This window comes from Panthera pardus, unplaced genomic scaffold (assembly GCF_024362965.1).
Source record: "Panthera pardus isolate Hobbes unplaced genomic scaffold, ASM2436296v1 HiC_scaffold_16, whole genome shotgun sequence".
NCBI lineage: Eukaryota > Metazoa > Chordata > Mammalia > Carnivora > Felidae > Panthera > Panthera pardus.
In genome coordinates this window covers 59,534,577-59,550,162 of record NW_026526721.1, presented here as the reverse complement: position 1 = coordinate 59,550,162, position 15,586 = coordinate 59,534,577, and the positions used below count along the sequence as shown (strand labels likewise).

General features: G+C 45.7%; 1 protein-coding gene across 5 annotated transcripts in view; it reads right to left on the bottom strand.

The window, feature by feature from the left end:
• Positions 1-1,329: 1,329 nt before the first annotated feature.
• The window catches only part of SIDT1 (SID1 transmembrane family member 1), a 110,136-nt gene continuing 95,879 nt past the window's right edge, over positions 1,330-15,586 (bottom strand). For 4 of the 5 annotated variants that reach the window (XM_019448399.2, XM_019448401.2, XM_019448402.2 and 1 more), the window contains 8 exons: positions 14,910-15,018; positions 12,023-12,037; positions 10,660-10,736; positions 8,106-8,152; positions 5,896-6,001; positions 5,711-5,821; positions 4,669-4,782; positions 1,330-3,261 (listed from right to left, as the gene is read on the bottom strand). In XM_019448399.2, coding sequence (XP_019303944.2) covers positions 3,199-3,261; positions 4,669-4,782; positions 5,711-5,821; positions 5,896-6,001; positions 8,106-8,152; positions 10,660-10,736; positions 12,023-12,037; positions 14,910-15,018 — 642 coding nt within the window. In that variant the 3' untranslated portion in view covers positions 1,330-3,198. The remainder of the gene's footprint in view (positions 3,262-4,668; positions 4,783-5,710; positions 5,822-5,895; positions 6,002-8,105; positions 8,153-10,659; positions 10,737-12,022; positions 12,038-14,909; positions 15,019-15,586) is intronic. The other variant, XM_019448400.2, reaches the window with a different exon arrangement.

The window sequence follows — 15,586 nt, the reverse complement described above, 5'->3', positions numbered from 1 at the left end:
GGTGGGTGGGGGGACACTGGGACTAGGAGGTTTGAGAACTCTGGGCAGTATCTTTGAAGGTGAAGAGGCCTCCCAAACCCTTCAGGGCCTCCTGGAACTGAGGACAGGAAACAGGACAGCAGATTTCAATGGAGAGCTTCTAGAGGAGAGAGATGCCAGCCCAGTGGAGAGACCCGCTCTTGCCCTGCCCCCCCCCCCATGGGATTCAAGAGGGACGGGGTGACAATCTTCTCTGTCGTGGCACTACTCCTGGTGCTCTGCACGTCTCTACTTTTGTCCCCTAATGTACTGTCAAGTGGGTGTGTTAGGCAAGGATCAGAGTGTTCCAGCAACTTGCCTGAGGTCACACAGTGAGCACGTGAACATACTTGTATGAAAATCTGACTCAAGAATCTTTCCAGGCTCCACTGTTCCTTCTGTGAATAATGTTTATCTCTGTTTCTCCCTTTCCCCTAAGTTTTACACAGAGAGACTATCTCCCAGAATGAGAAACATTTTGGATGTTATTTGATTTACCGACACAGGCATTTTGTGATCTCACAGAACATTCTGGTGGCTGCTCAGAGCTACAAAGGAAGCAGCTGCCACTTTCTTTGCACCAGGAGCTGGCTTGGTGATCTCCTTCAGTCATGGAAAGTCCCTTCCCCAGATAGACTCTGGTTTTCCACTGGCTTCTCCTGCTGCTAAAATAAAATCAGGCTAATCCCTCAACCATCCAACGTCAACAGGTGGACTTGCCTTTCCAGCATTCGTGAGAGGTGTGAAGAGGTCATTTTTTTATGCGCACAGCTTTGCTCCCCTGGCTGCCACATCTCGGTCCTGCTCCAGCTGACCTACTCCTATTACTTCTGTGCCTCGTCTGCCAAAAACCTCTTCACAGTGGCTGTTTTCTCCGGTTACCCTCTGGCTGAACTTGGCTTTCAGATTAATCTTCCCTTCTCTTTAAAGAGCGAAGTCCACGAGCACAGACAAAAGTTGCGTGGGCATTGTTCTACACAGGGACAAGGGACCATTCAGCTGGGAGGCTGCCCCCCTCCACCCCGGCATTCCTATCAACCACGGATGCAGTCGGACAACTTTCTCATGTCCTCCAGCCATGACATTCGTACTGTAGAGAGAAGTAGCAACAACTACATTTAGAATTGATAGTTGTAGGAGCAGGCTTGGTCTGGGTTTTTAGTCCTGCTGCAGAGAAGGGAACTGACCACAGTGTGTGAGTTTACAGCATAATTTAGACATGATGGGAATAAACGGTCAAGAACACCGCAGCACAACACAGTTCAGAGTCCCCTCCCCATTCCCACAGATACATTTCCAAACAAGCTGCTGGACCAGGTAACGCATCTCACAATTTATTCACTTTGGGCCACAGGGCCACTTGAACAGACTTTGTCCACATTTCCTTAGTGCACCCTTTTTTTTTTTTTTTTTTGATTGAAGCCATCAGTGCATTAAAATAAAAGAATTAGGTCAAATGAGCCATTATTAAATGGATTCGAAATTTGTTTTAGATGTTAGACTATCACAACCATTTTTATAGGTGGCCTTTATATAGCCTATGGAAGCCAACAGTTTTTAAGGAAGGAAGAATAGTAGAAAAGCAATGATAAGTTTGGGGACATTTTAGAAAAGAAAATCACAAAAAGTTTCATTAAAACATCTTTGTGTTTTTAAAATCTGGAAAAGTTTGCTATTGAAACTTCTGCAATGTGACTTTGAACATTATACAAATATTTTAGAGACAGTAATACTTTTTTAAACAAAAAGGACGCCTGATCCATTTCCCTAATGAACGATCAGGAAAGCAGAGGTGACAGGTGACTTCAACTTCACAGGCAAATATATATAGGGTGCACATTCATATGTCTCTTTTCTGATTACATCTTCCTCCAGGTACCACGGGTGCTTGGTCCAAATGGGGCGTGGCAGGGGCAGAGATGCCAGACGGTGGCAGTGAAGTGGGCTTTGCAGCACCTTACTGGCGAGAGAATGAGAATCCGGTGCAACCAAGAAGCAATCCTCAATCAGCTTGCTCTTTGCAACTCAAGAGGATGAGTAAAATGTGTTCATCCTGAGAGTTACTTCTAGAGAACTTCAGAGAGAAAATCTGGAGGCCCTAACCTGCCTCAAGTGACAGGTAAGGGGCTTGGTCGGTGGCAGAGGACCCCCAGTGCAGCATCTCTGGTTTGAACAATTATTTATTCCCCACAAGTGACATGGGCACAGAATCGAGCTGTTAGAATTGGACGCTCGAGGAGGCAATTTAAGCTTTGCTGCATGTGCTCTAGGCACCCACTTCCTTAGGGTGAGGTCTGTTTGCTGGAGGCTGATGTCACCAGTCTCTTAGCCCTGTCGGTCATTTCTCTCACTCCTTCTGCTGCTAGAAGAGTTTTTGGAGCTGGTGAGAGAACGCCAGGGCCTAACCCAGGAAAGCAGAGCCTGAGTTGTGGGGTCAACACACAGCGGTGGCATGAAGACACTAACAAGTAGGTGAGTACCCAAGCCTTGGTCCTGGGAACAGTTACCTGTTAGGACGAGTGCGTGACAGAGCCCAATCCAGAGCCCTTCTAATGGGGTCAGGAACCTGGGGGACACATACAGCGTTCCTTCCAAGGAGGTGACTAGCTGGTCCTACTAAGCCCTAGGACGTGGGTTCAGCCCTCCACCAGACTCTGAGGAGCTGTATCACCCCTGGACCCTGGAGAAGCGAGTTGGTGCTCTGGGATGTGTCAAGCAGCAGATACCGTGGGGGTGCGAAGGGGGCCCATCTAAAAAGTGTCTGGGCAGGAGATCTGAGCTGCTGGCCTCTCCGGGCCTGGAGGCAGCTGGACAGAAGAGGGCAGCATCACTCTGTCCTTGCCAGCGAGTCTCAGAGGAGGGCGGGAGGGGTCCCAAGACAGAGTTGACTTGGATGCAGCTTGTTGTCCACGTTTAGCTCAGGGCTGCAAACACAAGGGGATGGGTGTCTCTAGACTCTTCAGGGATTGCCTCTGTTCAGACCCGTGGCTTCCCCTCCACCTCCCTTCTTGCAGGCTTGAATCTCCGTCCTGCCCCTGTCCTCCCTGTGTGAGCGCACACCAAGTTGACCTGACGAGGTGAGTGGAGCTTTTGGCAGTGGTGACTTTGCTGCGGTCCCTGTATTTTCATGAAACAGCACCGAGATCGATTCCTCCCCCTCCCTTTCTTAGTGCTGGAGGCTCAGAAGACAGGGATCTGGTCCCTCCGAACCACGTCCAGGTCATCATCCAGGGTTAACAAAACCTGGAATGGGAGGGGCAGAGGAATGAAAGCAGTTCACGGTCACAGCCACAGTAAGCCCAACTTCCTCTCTGAGACTCACCTGGGTTGACAGCACAGCGCCTTCCTGTCCTCTGTGGCAGTCTGCAGTGCTGTGCTCTACATGGGCAATTCTGATCACCTAGTTCATCTATTAATTCCGATGTGTACCAAGGGCCTATTATGTGCTATTCTAGATGCCAGAAACAAAACTCCCTACCTTCTTGGAGCTTACATTTGAGAGAGCTTCAGACATGAAGCAAATGGGAACAATACAGCCATGTTAGTGATGTATACAAAGTCCAGTGTACTAGATAATAATATGTAATGAAATAGTAACCAAAATTAAACTATGGAGGGAGTATAGGAAGTATGGGGTAGGGAAAGGTTGAAAAAAAGTGCTGATGGGTGGCCAGGGAAGTCATTACTTAAGTCATTACTTAAAAGGGGACATGTGGCCCAAGATCTAGAGGAAAGGAAATCTTGTTGCATAGAGTATTGCTATACAAGCAATGTATACTCTGCCTCCATTTTCAGTTCCCTCTGCCACCACTCTCTTCACATGGAAACTTTCACTCCACTTTTGTGGTCTCTGTCTCTCTCATGAAGGTGTTGTTCATCAAAACTACACGTCACGGAGTGAGGTTTATACAGATTGTTGAACTTCCCCAGATGGCCACGAGGGGGCAGCCCCGCTCCACTCTCGAGGCCGTGTGGCGGCAGAGCCCGCTCACCGTGAGCAGTGCTGGGAGCACAGGTCTCCCAGTGTTGTTGCTTGCTACCTGTGCACAGGCACAGCGGACTTTTAATTTGGAAAAGTCTAAATTAGGATGAAAGGAAGCCAGCAGTGATCATCCATTGTTAGAGTATGCATAGCTTCTGGAAAGGTGTTTGGGCTACAAGAAATGGAAGGATTACAGGAGAGATCTGGGACAGACCGGTTAGAAGCAAGAGACCTGGCTGCTATCCCCAGCCGCTCCAGAAACTTGTAAAATATTTGTGGGATATTCAGTGAGACTGGAAGAGGAGGAGGAATGTGAGCACAAGAAGGAAGAATCTAATGTTTCTGAAATTTGAGTGAGTGCCAGAAGTGATTCCTGGGGCGATTCTGGGCATGTGAGTTCTAATAACCGATTCAGTCTAAACGTTGTGCCATTTAAGGAAAATCATTTTGTTAACTGTATCTTGAAATATTGGAGAGTAAAAGGAAAATGAAAATAAATATCTAGCTGAAGGATATAATGTGAAAAAAGATATAAAAGAATTTGTATATTAAATTATAATGAGGAATTAGAAAGAGAAGTTAGAAATACAAAAAAGTAAGGAACGCAGGGGAAGAAAGTACAGGATGTGAAGAGAGAAGAAATTGACAGACAGGTATTATAAACTCACCAAGAATGAGAAAAACAGGGCTGTGGCAGAGAGGAAGTGCCAGATGTCATGGTCATCAAAGAAATCGAGCAGGATACACTCCCGGTTCTTCTCCCGGGATTCGGCTGGGGTTCCCTGGAGGAAGGTGAGGCAGAATGTGGGTGAGCACTCCTACAGTTCAGCTGTTTAGAGGGCTGAGCGTCCAGAAAGCTACAAAAATGCTGTTGGATGCCCGGCCCAAAAAGTTAGCTTCCAAGAAAACATTAGTCCACACGAAAACTTGTACACAATGTTCACAGCAGCCACACTCATAAGAGCCAAAGAGTGGAAACCATCTAAATGTCCCTCAACTGATGATAGGTAAAATGTGCTGCATGCATACAATGGAAAATTATTCGGCAATTAAAAAGACATGAAGTACCAATATACGCTACCACATGGATGAATGGATAAGCTAGACTTCAAAACCACATATGGTATGATTCCATGTGTATGAAATGTCCAGAACAGGCAGATCTATAGAGACCAAAGATAGATTAGTGGTTGCCTGTGGCTGGTGGTTTAGGGAGAAATGGAGAGCGACTCCTAGTGGGCAGGCTTTCTTTCTAGAGTGATAACAAATGTTCTAAAATTGATTGTGATGGAGAGCTAAGGCTTCCTTTCTGCTACTCAATGTATCACTTATTTCCTAGGCCTCAGTTTTCCCATCTATGCAATGGATTTATAAACACCTGCAGCTGGGTATTTGTTTATGGATAGGATTATGAGAAGATACAGTAATGAAGGTTTGGCACACGTTAAACATCCATGGGCAAGAGAGTCATAATACAACACGTAATGAGCATCCAATCTGCTGTGTTTGGAGGGCTCACACCTTGACGAGGCCTACTCTGACAATGACGACAGCATGCCATTTATGTGTGGACATTAAACACCATCCCTTTTAGAGAAAGCTTTCATTTCAAAGACAAACAGCAACAAGCACACGGAGAGGGAAGTAGGAAGATCAAAAAGGCAAGAGGGAGGGAGAACATTTCCTCTGAAAAGAAAACTGCCCTCTTACCTCCCAGCTGCTGAGATTCTGGAAGAAAAAGTACAGGGCGGAGGCCCACACCACAGCCGTGGCCACGATGCAGAAGAGCGGGATGGGGAGGAGCTTCTCTGAGCTGCGGAGCTGTGGATGGAAAGCAGATGCAGCTCGCGGCCTTTTCGGACCCAGGGCAGGCGGCTCCCGGTGCCCACTCTCACCTTCATGATGATGTAAAAGGCCAGGTAGAGCAGCAGGTTACAGATGAAGATCCCCAGCATGTAGGAAGCGAAGTCCCGGGGTCGATAGATCAGTCCAAAGAGGGCGCTGGGTGCAGGGAGGGATTAGTATGTAGGCAACAAGCTGGGTTTGTAACAATGTTGGCTTTTTCACCTCCACTTTGGGGAGGAAGGGAGTTAAAGAAAAACCTCTAATGCAAGTAAATTACAACACCTCCTTCAGACCTGGCATTTTTGATGATTGTAAGGTTCCCATAAGTGGATGTACCACAATCCTCTTTCCTCTCTAGTTGAAATAGTTTTCCTTTTGCCTTGCGGCTTTTCATTACAAAGAACAGTGCAATGAATAAATCACTACCTTCAGACATATTATGCTTTTCCCTTTTTTTGCATTTAAGATTAATTCATTAGACTAGATTACTAGAAATAGAATTATCTTGAAATTGGCTTGCCACACATTATCAACAAAAAACTGTCTATGGTTTTTATTATTTATTTAAAAATGTTTGTTTATTTTTGAGAGAGAGAGACAGAGAGAGAGAGAGAGAGAGAGAGAGAGAGAGAGAGCATGAGTGGGGGAGGGGCAGAGAGAGAGGGAGAGAGACAGAATCCCGAGCAGGCCCCACATCCAGCATGGAACTGGACTCGGGGCTTGATCCCTTGACCATGAGATCGTGACCTGAGCTGAAATCTAGAGTTGGAAGCTCAACCAACTGAGCCACTCGGGCTCCCCTATGGTTTTTACATTAATATTGAAGTTTAGTTTGGTTGGGGTTTAGCACTGCTTTTTTCCCCCAAATTTCTTTTAAAATAACATTCAAGATTCACATGAAGTCACTCCATGTCTTGTAGTGTCCATGGGAAACTGAGGATGGAGAAACAAAGAGGAAGCCAACCCTCCACCAGGTTCCCATAGTGCCAGTGTGTTGTCACATCCCATTCATCCCTGCAGACCTTGCTGCCCAAAGAGCGCCTGTGTAAGAAAAGAGAGGCCATTTACCTTGTCTTGTGAGCAGATCGTGGGTTTGGTTTTGGTCATGGGAGGGGTGGGGACACGCCAGGTGTTTGTGAGCACTGGGGACATAGTTATCAGTTGCTCATTATCAAGGGGTTGGTCCCTTTTCTCCCATGAGCACCCTGCACCCTATCTTACAGAGTCATCAGGACTGTGGGGTCCTCCCTAAAAGAGAGGTCAAGAAGAGTGCCACAGGTGACCACTGCCAAGAATCACCCATCTCAACGTGTCTCTACATCAAGGAGGGGTCCTTCACAGGCATGGTGCTTACCCCGAGGTAATCCCTGGGTGACAACATAATGGGAAATTTCTTCCACAAGCATATGCCCCAAGTAAGATTTGAATTCTCAAAACCCGATTCTGGCTTTACCCGAAGGTACGCCTCTGTTTTCAATCCTTTCATGTCTTAAAGGGGGGCAGGAGTCATCTTTCTATCAAAGGTCACTGACCTTTTTAGCATATCAGCTAAGAACCACTAATAAAAGCAACTAAACTTACTGACTTGGGGGAGACTAATGAAACAGCTCACTTACTCACATTTTAAAGTTGAGAATAGGTTGTATAAAATAGTTACAGATAACAAAAATATACGTCTGTTGTACTGTTCTATTTTGAAGCCATCGGAGGGAAAAAAGCCCAGGTAATAATGAGGGAAGAGAAGAAAAGGGATATTGGTGCAGTAGGAAGATTGAGAACTATAGGGCAAGAAATAAAGAGGAAAGAGACTTGTACACACACACGCTCATGCACACACGCAAACACACACACATTTAGTAAGAAAGGGAAATGTCTACTGGGTAGCCTTGATGGAAAGATCTACAAGACTTTAAAACTATGCTTCATGTTTGTAACTTTTAGAATAATCTCTAGCATCTAACTATCTACATAGTCTATCCATGTAGATAACAGATTTGATGTTGGTCTTGTGGCACAAATGAGCTCAATGCATCAAGGTGCTGAACGCAGCACTTTAAAAGAGACCACCGTTGGTACACAAGGCTTCCTAGTGTGTTCTTTGTGGAGGAAAAATACCTTTCTTCCAAGTCCCTAGGGCAAGCACAGTCCTACACGCTCCTTAATTTCACATTTCTTTATATAAATGACAGCCAAGGAAAGCTAAACCGCCGTGTTACAGACATCAATAAAGAGAAAAACGTGTCTTCCTAAGACTACTTACAAGGACCAGTTAACCAGATTCCCCACGATGAGCAACACCATTCTATCCTGGAAAGAAAACATCAGATGAGAGACTGCACACATCTCTTTTCTTTTGACCTACTTGTAGGGGCAGCATCAATTATGGGGAAACAATTGCCTGGTGAAAAGAGTTTCCATGGTTCTAAGAGAGCTGTGCCTGCAGGCGGACACTAATCTCCTATGGGAACAAATGGCGAGGCCTCGGTCTGTGAACGGATGTGACTTTGTGTCTGTTAAAGAAAACACGGCGAGTAAAGCAGGACTCTTACTGTTTCCCCCACCAGTGTGTAGGGTAGCTGGGCACCCCGGCCCCACTTCTTGAGGAAGTTGGTGGTGTGTGCAGATTACTTGGTAGCGAAAAGAATTCTGCCGTTGCTGTAATGTAATCCAGCACTGTTTCCCTGCGCCGTTACTTAGCGAGCCACGAGGCAGCTCTCGGGCCTCACCCGTATGGCTCCCATTTCCTCTCCATTACTCTGACTCCAAGGAGGTCCTGCAACGCTCAGGCTCCCGGTCTCTAAACACACAGCCTTAACACTAAAGATGTTGGTGGTGGGTGAACTAGGAGAGGTCCATCTCAAAGGAAAGTTCCTCTGATAGAGATTAATTCACAACCTGGCCCTGCTTCTTTGCATACAATGTAAAACTTTTAGGTGGCATCTGACTGTACTTTAATTAGCATGTCCTCATGGACTATTTAAAAGTGCTGATTCTCTGTCTTTGTGGGTGATCCATCTAGCTTGGAGGAAATATCTTCCTTTAAAAAAATTAGCTCTGGGGCGCCTGGGTGGCTCAGTTGGGTAAGCGTCCGACTTTGGCTCAGGTCACGATGTCACGGTTTGTGGGTTCAAGCCCTGCATCGGGCTCTGTGCTGACAGCCTGGAGCCTGCTTCCGATTCTGTGTCTCCCTCTCTCTCTGCCCCTCCCCTGCTCACACACTGTCTCTCTCTCTCTCTTTTTCTCTCAAAAATAAATAAACATTAAAAAAAATAAAAGAAAAATAGTCTGCTAGAAAAAAAGACAGTCTGCATCACATAATGTGAGTAAACAAACAAACAAAACATTAATTGCTCCTCATGGCTCACAGCTAAGGCAGGCTTAACTCTCAAAATACTCACAGGTCCTACTGTTTTTTTTTTTTTTTTTTTTTTTAATATTTATTTATTCTTAGAGAGAGAGAGAGGGAGAGAGAGAACACAGGCACAAGCAGGGAGGGGCAGAGAGAGGGAGACATAAAAAACTGAAGCAGGCTCCATGCTCTGAGCTATCAGCACAGAGCCCAACATGGGGCTCAAACTCACAAACCACGAGATCATGACCTGAGCCAAAGTCGGACGCTTAACCAACTGAGCCACCCAGGAGCCCCAGCCCTACTGGGTTTTTAAGTTCTCATGTAAATAAAACCCTTCAGCCTCAGTCCCCTCAACAGAGTTCCTGCCCAAGCTCTAGAGGGTGAAAACATTCTCATATTCCTTTATGTCAATATGATCGTAAACTATTTGATCATAAATTATTAGCAGGTACTTCGTGAACTCCTGTGTGTCAGGCCCAAATAGTATCAGGAATTCTGACCACAGCATGGTGGAAAGGTTGGGGTAATGGCTTCCAGCATGTATGTGGCCTTCCTAAGGTCACTCACTGGCCAGAGAGCCAAGATATAGCTGGGACCAGGGTCCCAATCTTTCTGCCTAGTGTAGAAATGTATGATATACTGAAAATAGTGATGGAGAATTTTTAGAACTTGCATTTCAACCAGTCAGTAATAACCACAATTTTGAAGAAAATATCCTTGCTTACTGTAAAAATCAAACAATGTACACAAATCAAACCAGTGTATGGTGTGGCAAGTGTTAAGTTCTTTTTTAAAAAAAGTTTTTAATGTTTATTTATTTTTGAGAAAGAGAGACACAGAGCATGAGCGGGGGAGGGGCAGAGAGAGAGGGAGACACAGAATCTGAAGCAGGCTCCAAGCCCTGAGTTGTCAGCACAGAGCCCGATGCGGGGCTCAAACTTGTGAACTGTGAGATCATGACCTGAGCTGAAGTCGGATGCTTAGCCGACTGAGCCACCGAGGTGCCCCTGAAAGTGTTCAGTTCTTGATGAAAGCAACCGGAGTGACAGATGCCCAGTTTTCTTGGGACAAGCCTGGTTTATGCCTGCTGTCATGGTATAATTATCCAGTGAGTGCCCTTTGCACTTCCACAAGTGAAATAATCATACCTCTTTGGATGACACCCTGCCTTGATCCTTCCCCATAGCAACTGTCACTGTTCCGTAGTTTTGTATGTATACACAGATTTCTTCTTTAAACACTAGCAGTATTTCATGTATTAAAATGGATCTATCCCAGTCTGTTTTTTATGACCAAGAAGAAGAGTAAGGAACATGCTTCTTCCCCCTGCTTGGAGCTCAGCCACCCTGGGCCATCTGGCCTTCTTGATTTAGGGAACCTGAGTGTCTGCCCCGAGCCTGCCCCTCATACTGTTCCCCTTCTCTCTGGGACAAGGCCAAGGCACACAGGAGCACGCACGTACCATATACAGAGGCCGGCTGCACTGCTGGACGAAGTCCGTGTAGAACACCATAGCGGCCCTTCGGAAAATCCCCAAATCTGCCGATGACACAATTGCATAGTAAGGCTTAGTCAGAGATACTACAGAATACTCCCATACGGCCCAAGATTTTAGGGCCAAGATGATGTCGTCTTCACCTTATAAAAATGGTGCTTTGTACTTATTAGGTCAGCAACAGATGTTTGCTTTAAAAAATGGTGCCTGTGGGGCGCCCTGGTGGCTCAGTCAGTTAAATATCCAAATTTGGCTCAGGTCATGACCTCACGGTTTGTGAGTTTGAGCCCTGCGTCAGGCTTGCTGCTGTCAGTGCAGGGCCCACTTTGGATCCTCTGTTTCCCTCTCTCTCTGTCCCTCTCCCTCTTTCTCTCAAAAATGAAAAAACATTTAAAAAATTAAAATAAAAAAAATTGTGCCTGTACATGCCTGTGCTGTCCTGTAAGGTGTGCTGTATCCAGGCATCATACTGCAGAAACAGGCAAGTGAGGTGGACCCATGTGACAAATGCTCACAAATAATTTGAGTGGCCGGCCAGCGCCTCTATTGTCTCCATCAGCTAAGTTCCCCTTTGTGTACAGTTTACTGCAGAGGTGTTTCCTTTATAGCAGAGGTGTTATGGGGCCCCTCCAGGTACCTTAAAACATCTGCTCTCTCTAGAGGATGGGAAATCTTAGCCTGTAAAAATTCGAATCTGTATTTCTCCATGTGGTTGTAAGTCAGTAAGAATTGAGCCAAGGGACACTGAAGTCTATGGAGCACATTCAGAGAGTCTAAACTTGTACTGCAACAGTAATCAAAGGAATGCAAGTTACGATGGAGAGCAAAAGATCGGGAAGAATTTTTAAATGCGATCCTTCAAAAGCATAGAATGAAACACAGCACATGTGTGTGTTACAATTGTTCTATGAACAGAGTGAGGGTCACAGGTGGAGCTGTCTTTCTGTGAACAGTCTACACTTGTAGACATCACAGGCAAGGCTGAGGTCTGCTCAAAGCAAGCATTTCAACCAGGGCGGACCCCAGCTGTGTTGTGAATGCCATTCCTCCTCACATTTACCCTTGGGGTCAATTTCACCAGACTTCACTAGACCAGATATACTGAGGAAGGGAGGGGATGGGATGGGTCCATGCAATAGTCCAGAAGACGTGCAGGGCAGGCTGGGCTGGAGTGTATCCTTTCCTCTGAGCCTCTCTCTGGCCCCCTCCCCATAAGCTGATCCTGCCCAACCTGGAAGGGGTGTTCAGAGAGCCAGGCTGGCAGACAGTCACACAGGTCGCTGTGTTAAGAAAGCAATCTAGAGCCCTGGGAAGGGTGGCTGAACATTACCTGTGTCAGACACATCTGAATCGGTGGGAAGCAGGGAATAAATGAGAAAAGAAAATGATATAAGAAGGTAGCCAAACAGGTAAACTACTGGTCATTTTATTTTTCTCTCAAAATGATGACTTTAGTTTTATTTTCCAATTAAAAAAAGTAATGTTTGCTCACCATAAAGAACACAGAAACTTCCTGCCTGTCTCAAACGTTCAGACGTTTCCTCTTCTTCAAAGAGTGAATCAGAATCTGTCTCTCCCTATCTCCTTTATGCACCACTTGCATTTTGCAATCCATTCTCTCTCACAAGTGATCCCTGCCATCCTTTCCTTGGGCTCTGGTAGCAGAGTCATGATCTGGGCAAGTGGCTCTATGGTTTTCTGTCCTCCTTAGGAGATGCTCTGCCCCATTGCTGCTGCCTTTCCTGTATCCACGTTCATTTGCAGGTGCGGCCTGAGGGCCACGGAGAAGGTATGTCATTGCAGAAAGCAAAGGCAGCTTATGAAATAGGCGGAGAGGCTGGTGTTGTCTGAACCACTGTCCACTAACTCAGCTTCCTGCCTTTGGACTAAATTTAGATGCAATCATTGTCACCATAGAACAGGACATTTTCCTTTGGACTCTGGTAAGTCTGTGACCACCTCGGGAAGAGGTGGGTAGAGAAATTGAAAATACTCAGTAGTGCTATGCACTGGCTGTCTTCCATTTACCCTTGCAGACCCATTTGCTGCATCTCTGTCCTGCACCAGGCCAATGAGCCTGACTGTAGGACCACGTAAGTGGATTTGCTCACTCTCCATGGATTTGGACAATGGGAAGCCCCAGTAGGAGACTGGAGGGACACAGGAAGAAAAGTGAGCTCAGGGTACTTATCCACCTTCTGCCCTCCCTGTGAGGTTGCCTTAGACTGGCCGTGTCTTTCAGGGTGACTTCCTCTCCTTCCACATTTTGGTAACTACTTCCTTCCTGTCCTCTCCTTCCACATTTTGGTAACTACTTCCTTCCTGTCCTTTGGACTAATGGACATGAGAGTTTCTCTGCTACTTACCCCAGGTTGCCAGATGACCACGTTCATTCTCCTCTACCTTGACCTTGTCTTATGAACAGTCCCTTTGTGACTAAAACCTTCATCTTTGTGTGTGACATCTTTTTCCTGTTGAGACCCTACAGACTATTACATGGTCATAATATACTCCATTACATCTCTCCTTTTTCAGAAGGTAAACCAATACGGTACTGCAAAATTGTATGGGGCAAAAGTGGTATAGATATATTAAAAGTTCCTGTATGTATTATTAATGGTCACACTGTTACATACATCTGTATTCAAGTTTATTTTTCCAACTCAGGGAGCAACCAGAACAACCATGCTCCAAATTATTTTCCTTTTCAAAGTTGACTTTGTATGCCTTCACTCACCTTTGAATCTGGAGGATGGGGCATGACCAGAGCATCAAGCCAAATGCTCTGCACAACCATTTAATGATGCTTCCACTGGGCGATTTGGAGGTACATTGGCTCTGTTATTGCCACGGGCAAATCTACTGACTGTGCCACAGGGGAAAACTAAGCTGCCAAAATGAGAAATTGTTTTATTCAGCTTTCTAATCTGAAGGTTACTTGGTTATGTAGAATCACTCTTAGACCTGGCTGTATTTTAAAGGCCCTCATTCCCTAGTGAGTAAGGGGTCTGCCGGGCAAATGAATACTTCTAGGCCACATTCTGAATTCCCAGACCCCAGAATTCCCTGCCCAGATGGACCTGAGTCCCCTCGCAGAACCTGATAGCCCCCTTCCTTAGTCTACCTTCCTGAGGACAGATGGTACCCCTGGAGCGGGCACTTCTAGGGGCAAGGAAGGGCCAGCTGAGTGCTGGGCAAGAATATCCATGTACATACTTGTGAGACCCCTTAAGATGCAGGACAGAGCCAGCATGGGAAGAAGAGAGGGGCGGGGGCTGGGGACCAGCTCTCCGATACAGTTATGTTCTGGAGTGTCCTTCTGAGGAAATGACAATTTTAAATTTGAACCTGGACCTTCTAGGTTGTAATGAAGGCATATATATTTATCAGTTTGTTGGCCTGCTTCCCTGCCTTCCTCCCTCCCTTCCTTCCTTCTATCCCTGTATTTAATAGATTTTTAAGTCTGCTTTACAACTTAAATTTTTTTTTAGTGGGCTTTTATTTACACTCTTGCTTTGGGCTCTGCAAATACGAGGGTTCAGCCTGTGCTTATACACAATTATTTTTCTTGAAATATACAAAAGAATATTTAAGTGTGGCTTCCTGGACCTTAAACGGCCTGGGGATATTTAAATGCTCTAACATGACTTCAATCTATCTGTTCCTGTGCATGCTGACTGACAGCAGCAGGGCAGAAGCTGGTTCCATGGAGCACGCAGTGCTCTAATGTGATATGTTCACATTGTCGGGGTAGTTCAGCAGGTCACCCACCTGTTATGATTCCTAAGTCTCAAAACGCTCCAGTTCCAGGATTTGAAAACAATATAAAATTCATTCTTGATAACCATGTAGGCTACTTAGAGAAATGCTCGTTTTAAATGTTACAATCTGAAAGCTATTTCTCTAGGTGGAATGAGTGGAGTGCTGACCAACCATTCTTCAAACACACTTTCAAAGTCTGTGAGTTATAAAGCACTGGGTCTTGGGGCTGGGGGTCTGCTTCAGGTCTGAGTATGACCACCTTAGTTTCTCAGTTGGAATCAGAACAGTGGCAATAGCTCATTGTAATCCTACACAGAAGAGGACGTTATAAAATACCCAGAATTCAGAGCACGTGTTCATGATGACCAGCAACACTTCCATTTAGGGTGAGCGAAGACAATGCTTTCTTGAGGTAAGTTAATCAGTGTGTTAGTGTAGAGCAACAGGTGACTCACCTATCTTGAAACGACCCATGTAGTAGATCTGGGTGCTAAGGGCTAGAGATGCCAGGATATGGATTGCGGAGAAGATGATCCAGAACCACAGGTCGTTTTTCCCAAACACCTAGGAGTAAAGATGGAGGTTACCTTCATCCGGGGTTTTCCCCACAGAACTCCAGAAAATCATTCTCTCATGTATGCATAAGGAGTCAAAAACTGAACTGTGCATGCATTTTGATCCCCCCACCCCCAACTTCTGTGAGCTCACAGGGATCACACTGCACAAAAAAGAATGGCTACCTGGCCAAGCAAAAATGGAAGAAGGAGGAAATGGGTGAGGCACCGAACAACAGTGAGGGGCAGTAGGTCTAAAGCTGGGAGCTAATGCTCTGACAATGACTGCAGACAATGGACATGTGTCCCTGCACATTTAGAAAGCCGCTTCTGCTCTTTTAAGTCTGCCTCTCCCATCAGCTTGAACATCTCTATTCCATTCTCACATGAGTCAGGTCCCAGCTTTACAGTGGAACTCTCCAGGGGTAGTTTTACAGGTGCCTATTACATTATCAGAGATAAATAGCTAAGTAACTGAATAAAATGTCATGAATTGACTCATGATGGCCATGTGGCAGGAACCAAGGATTGTAATTAATTCAAACCTGTTCCCCTGAGGTCCACCAAACAAATAGCAA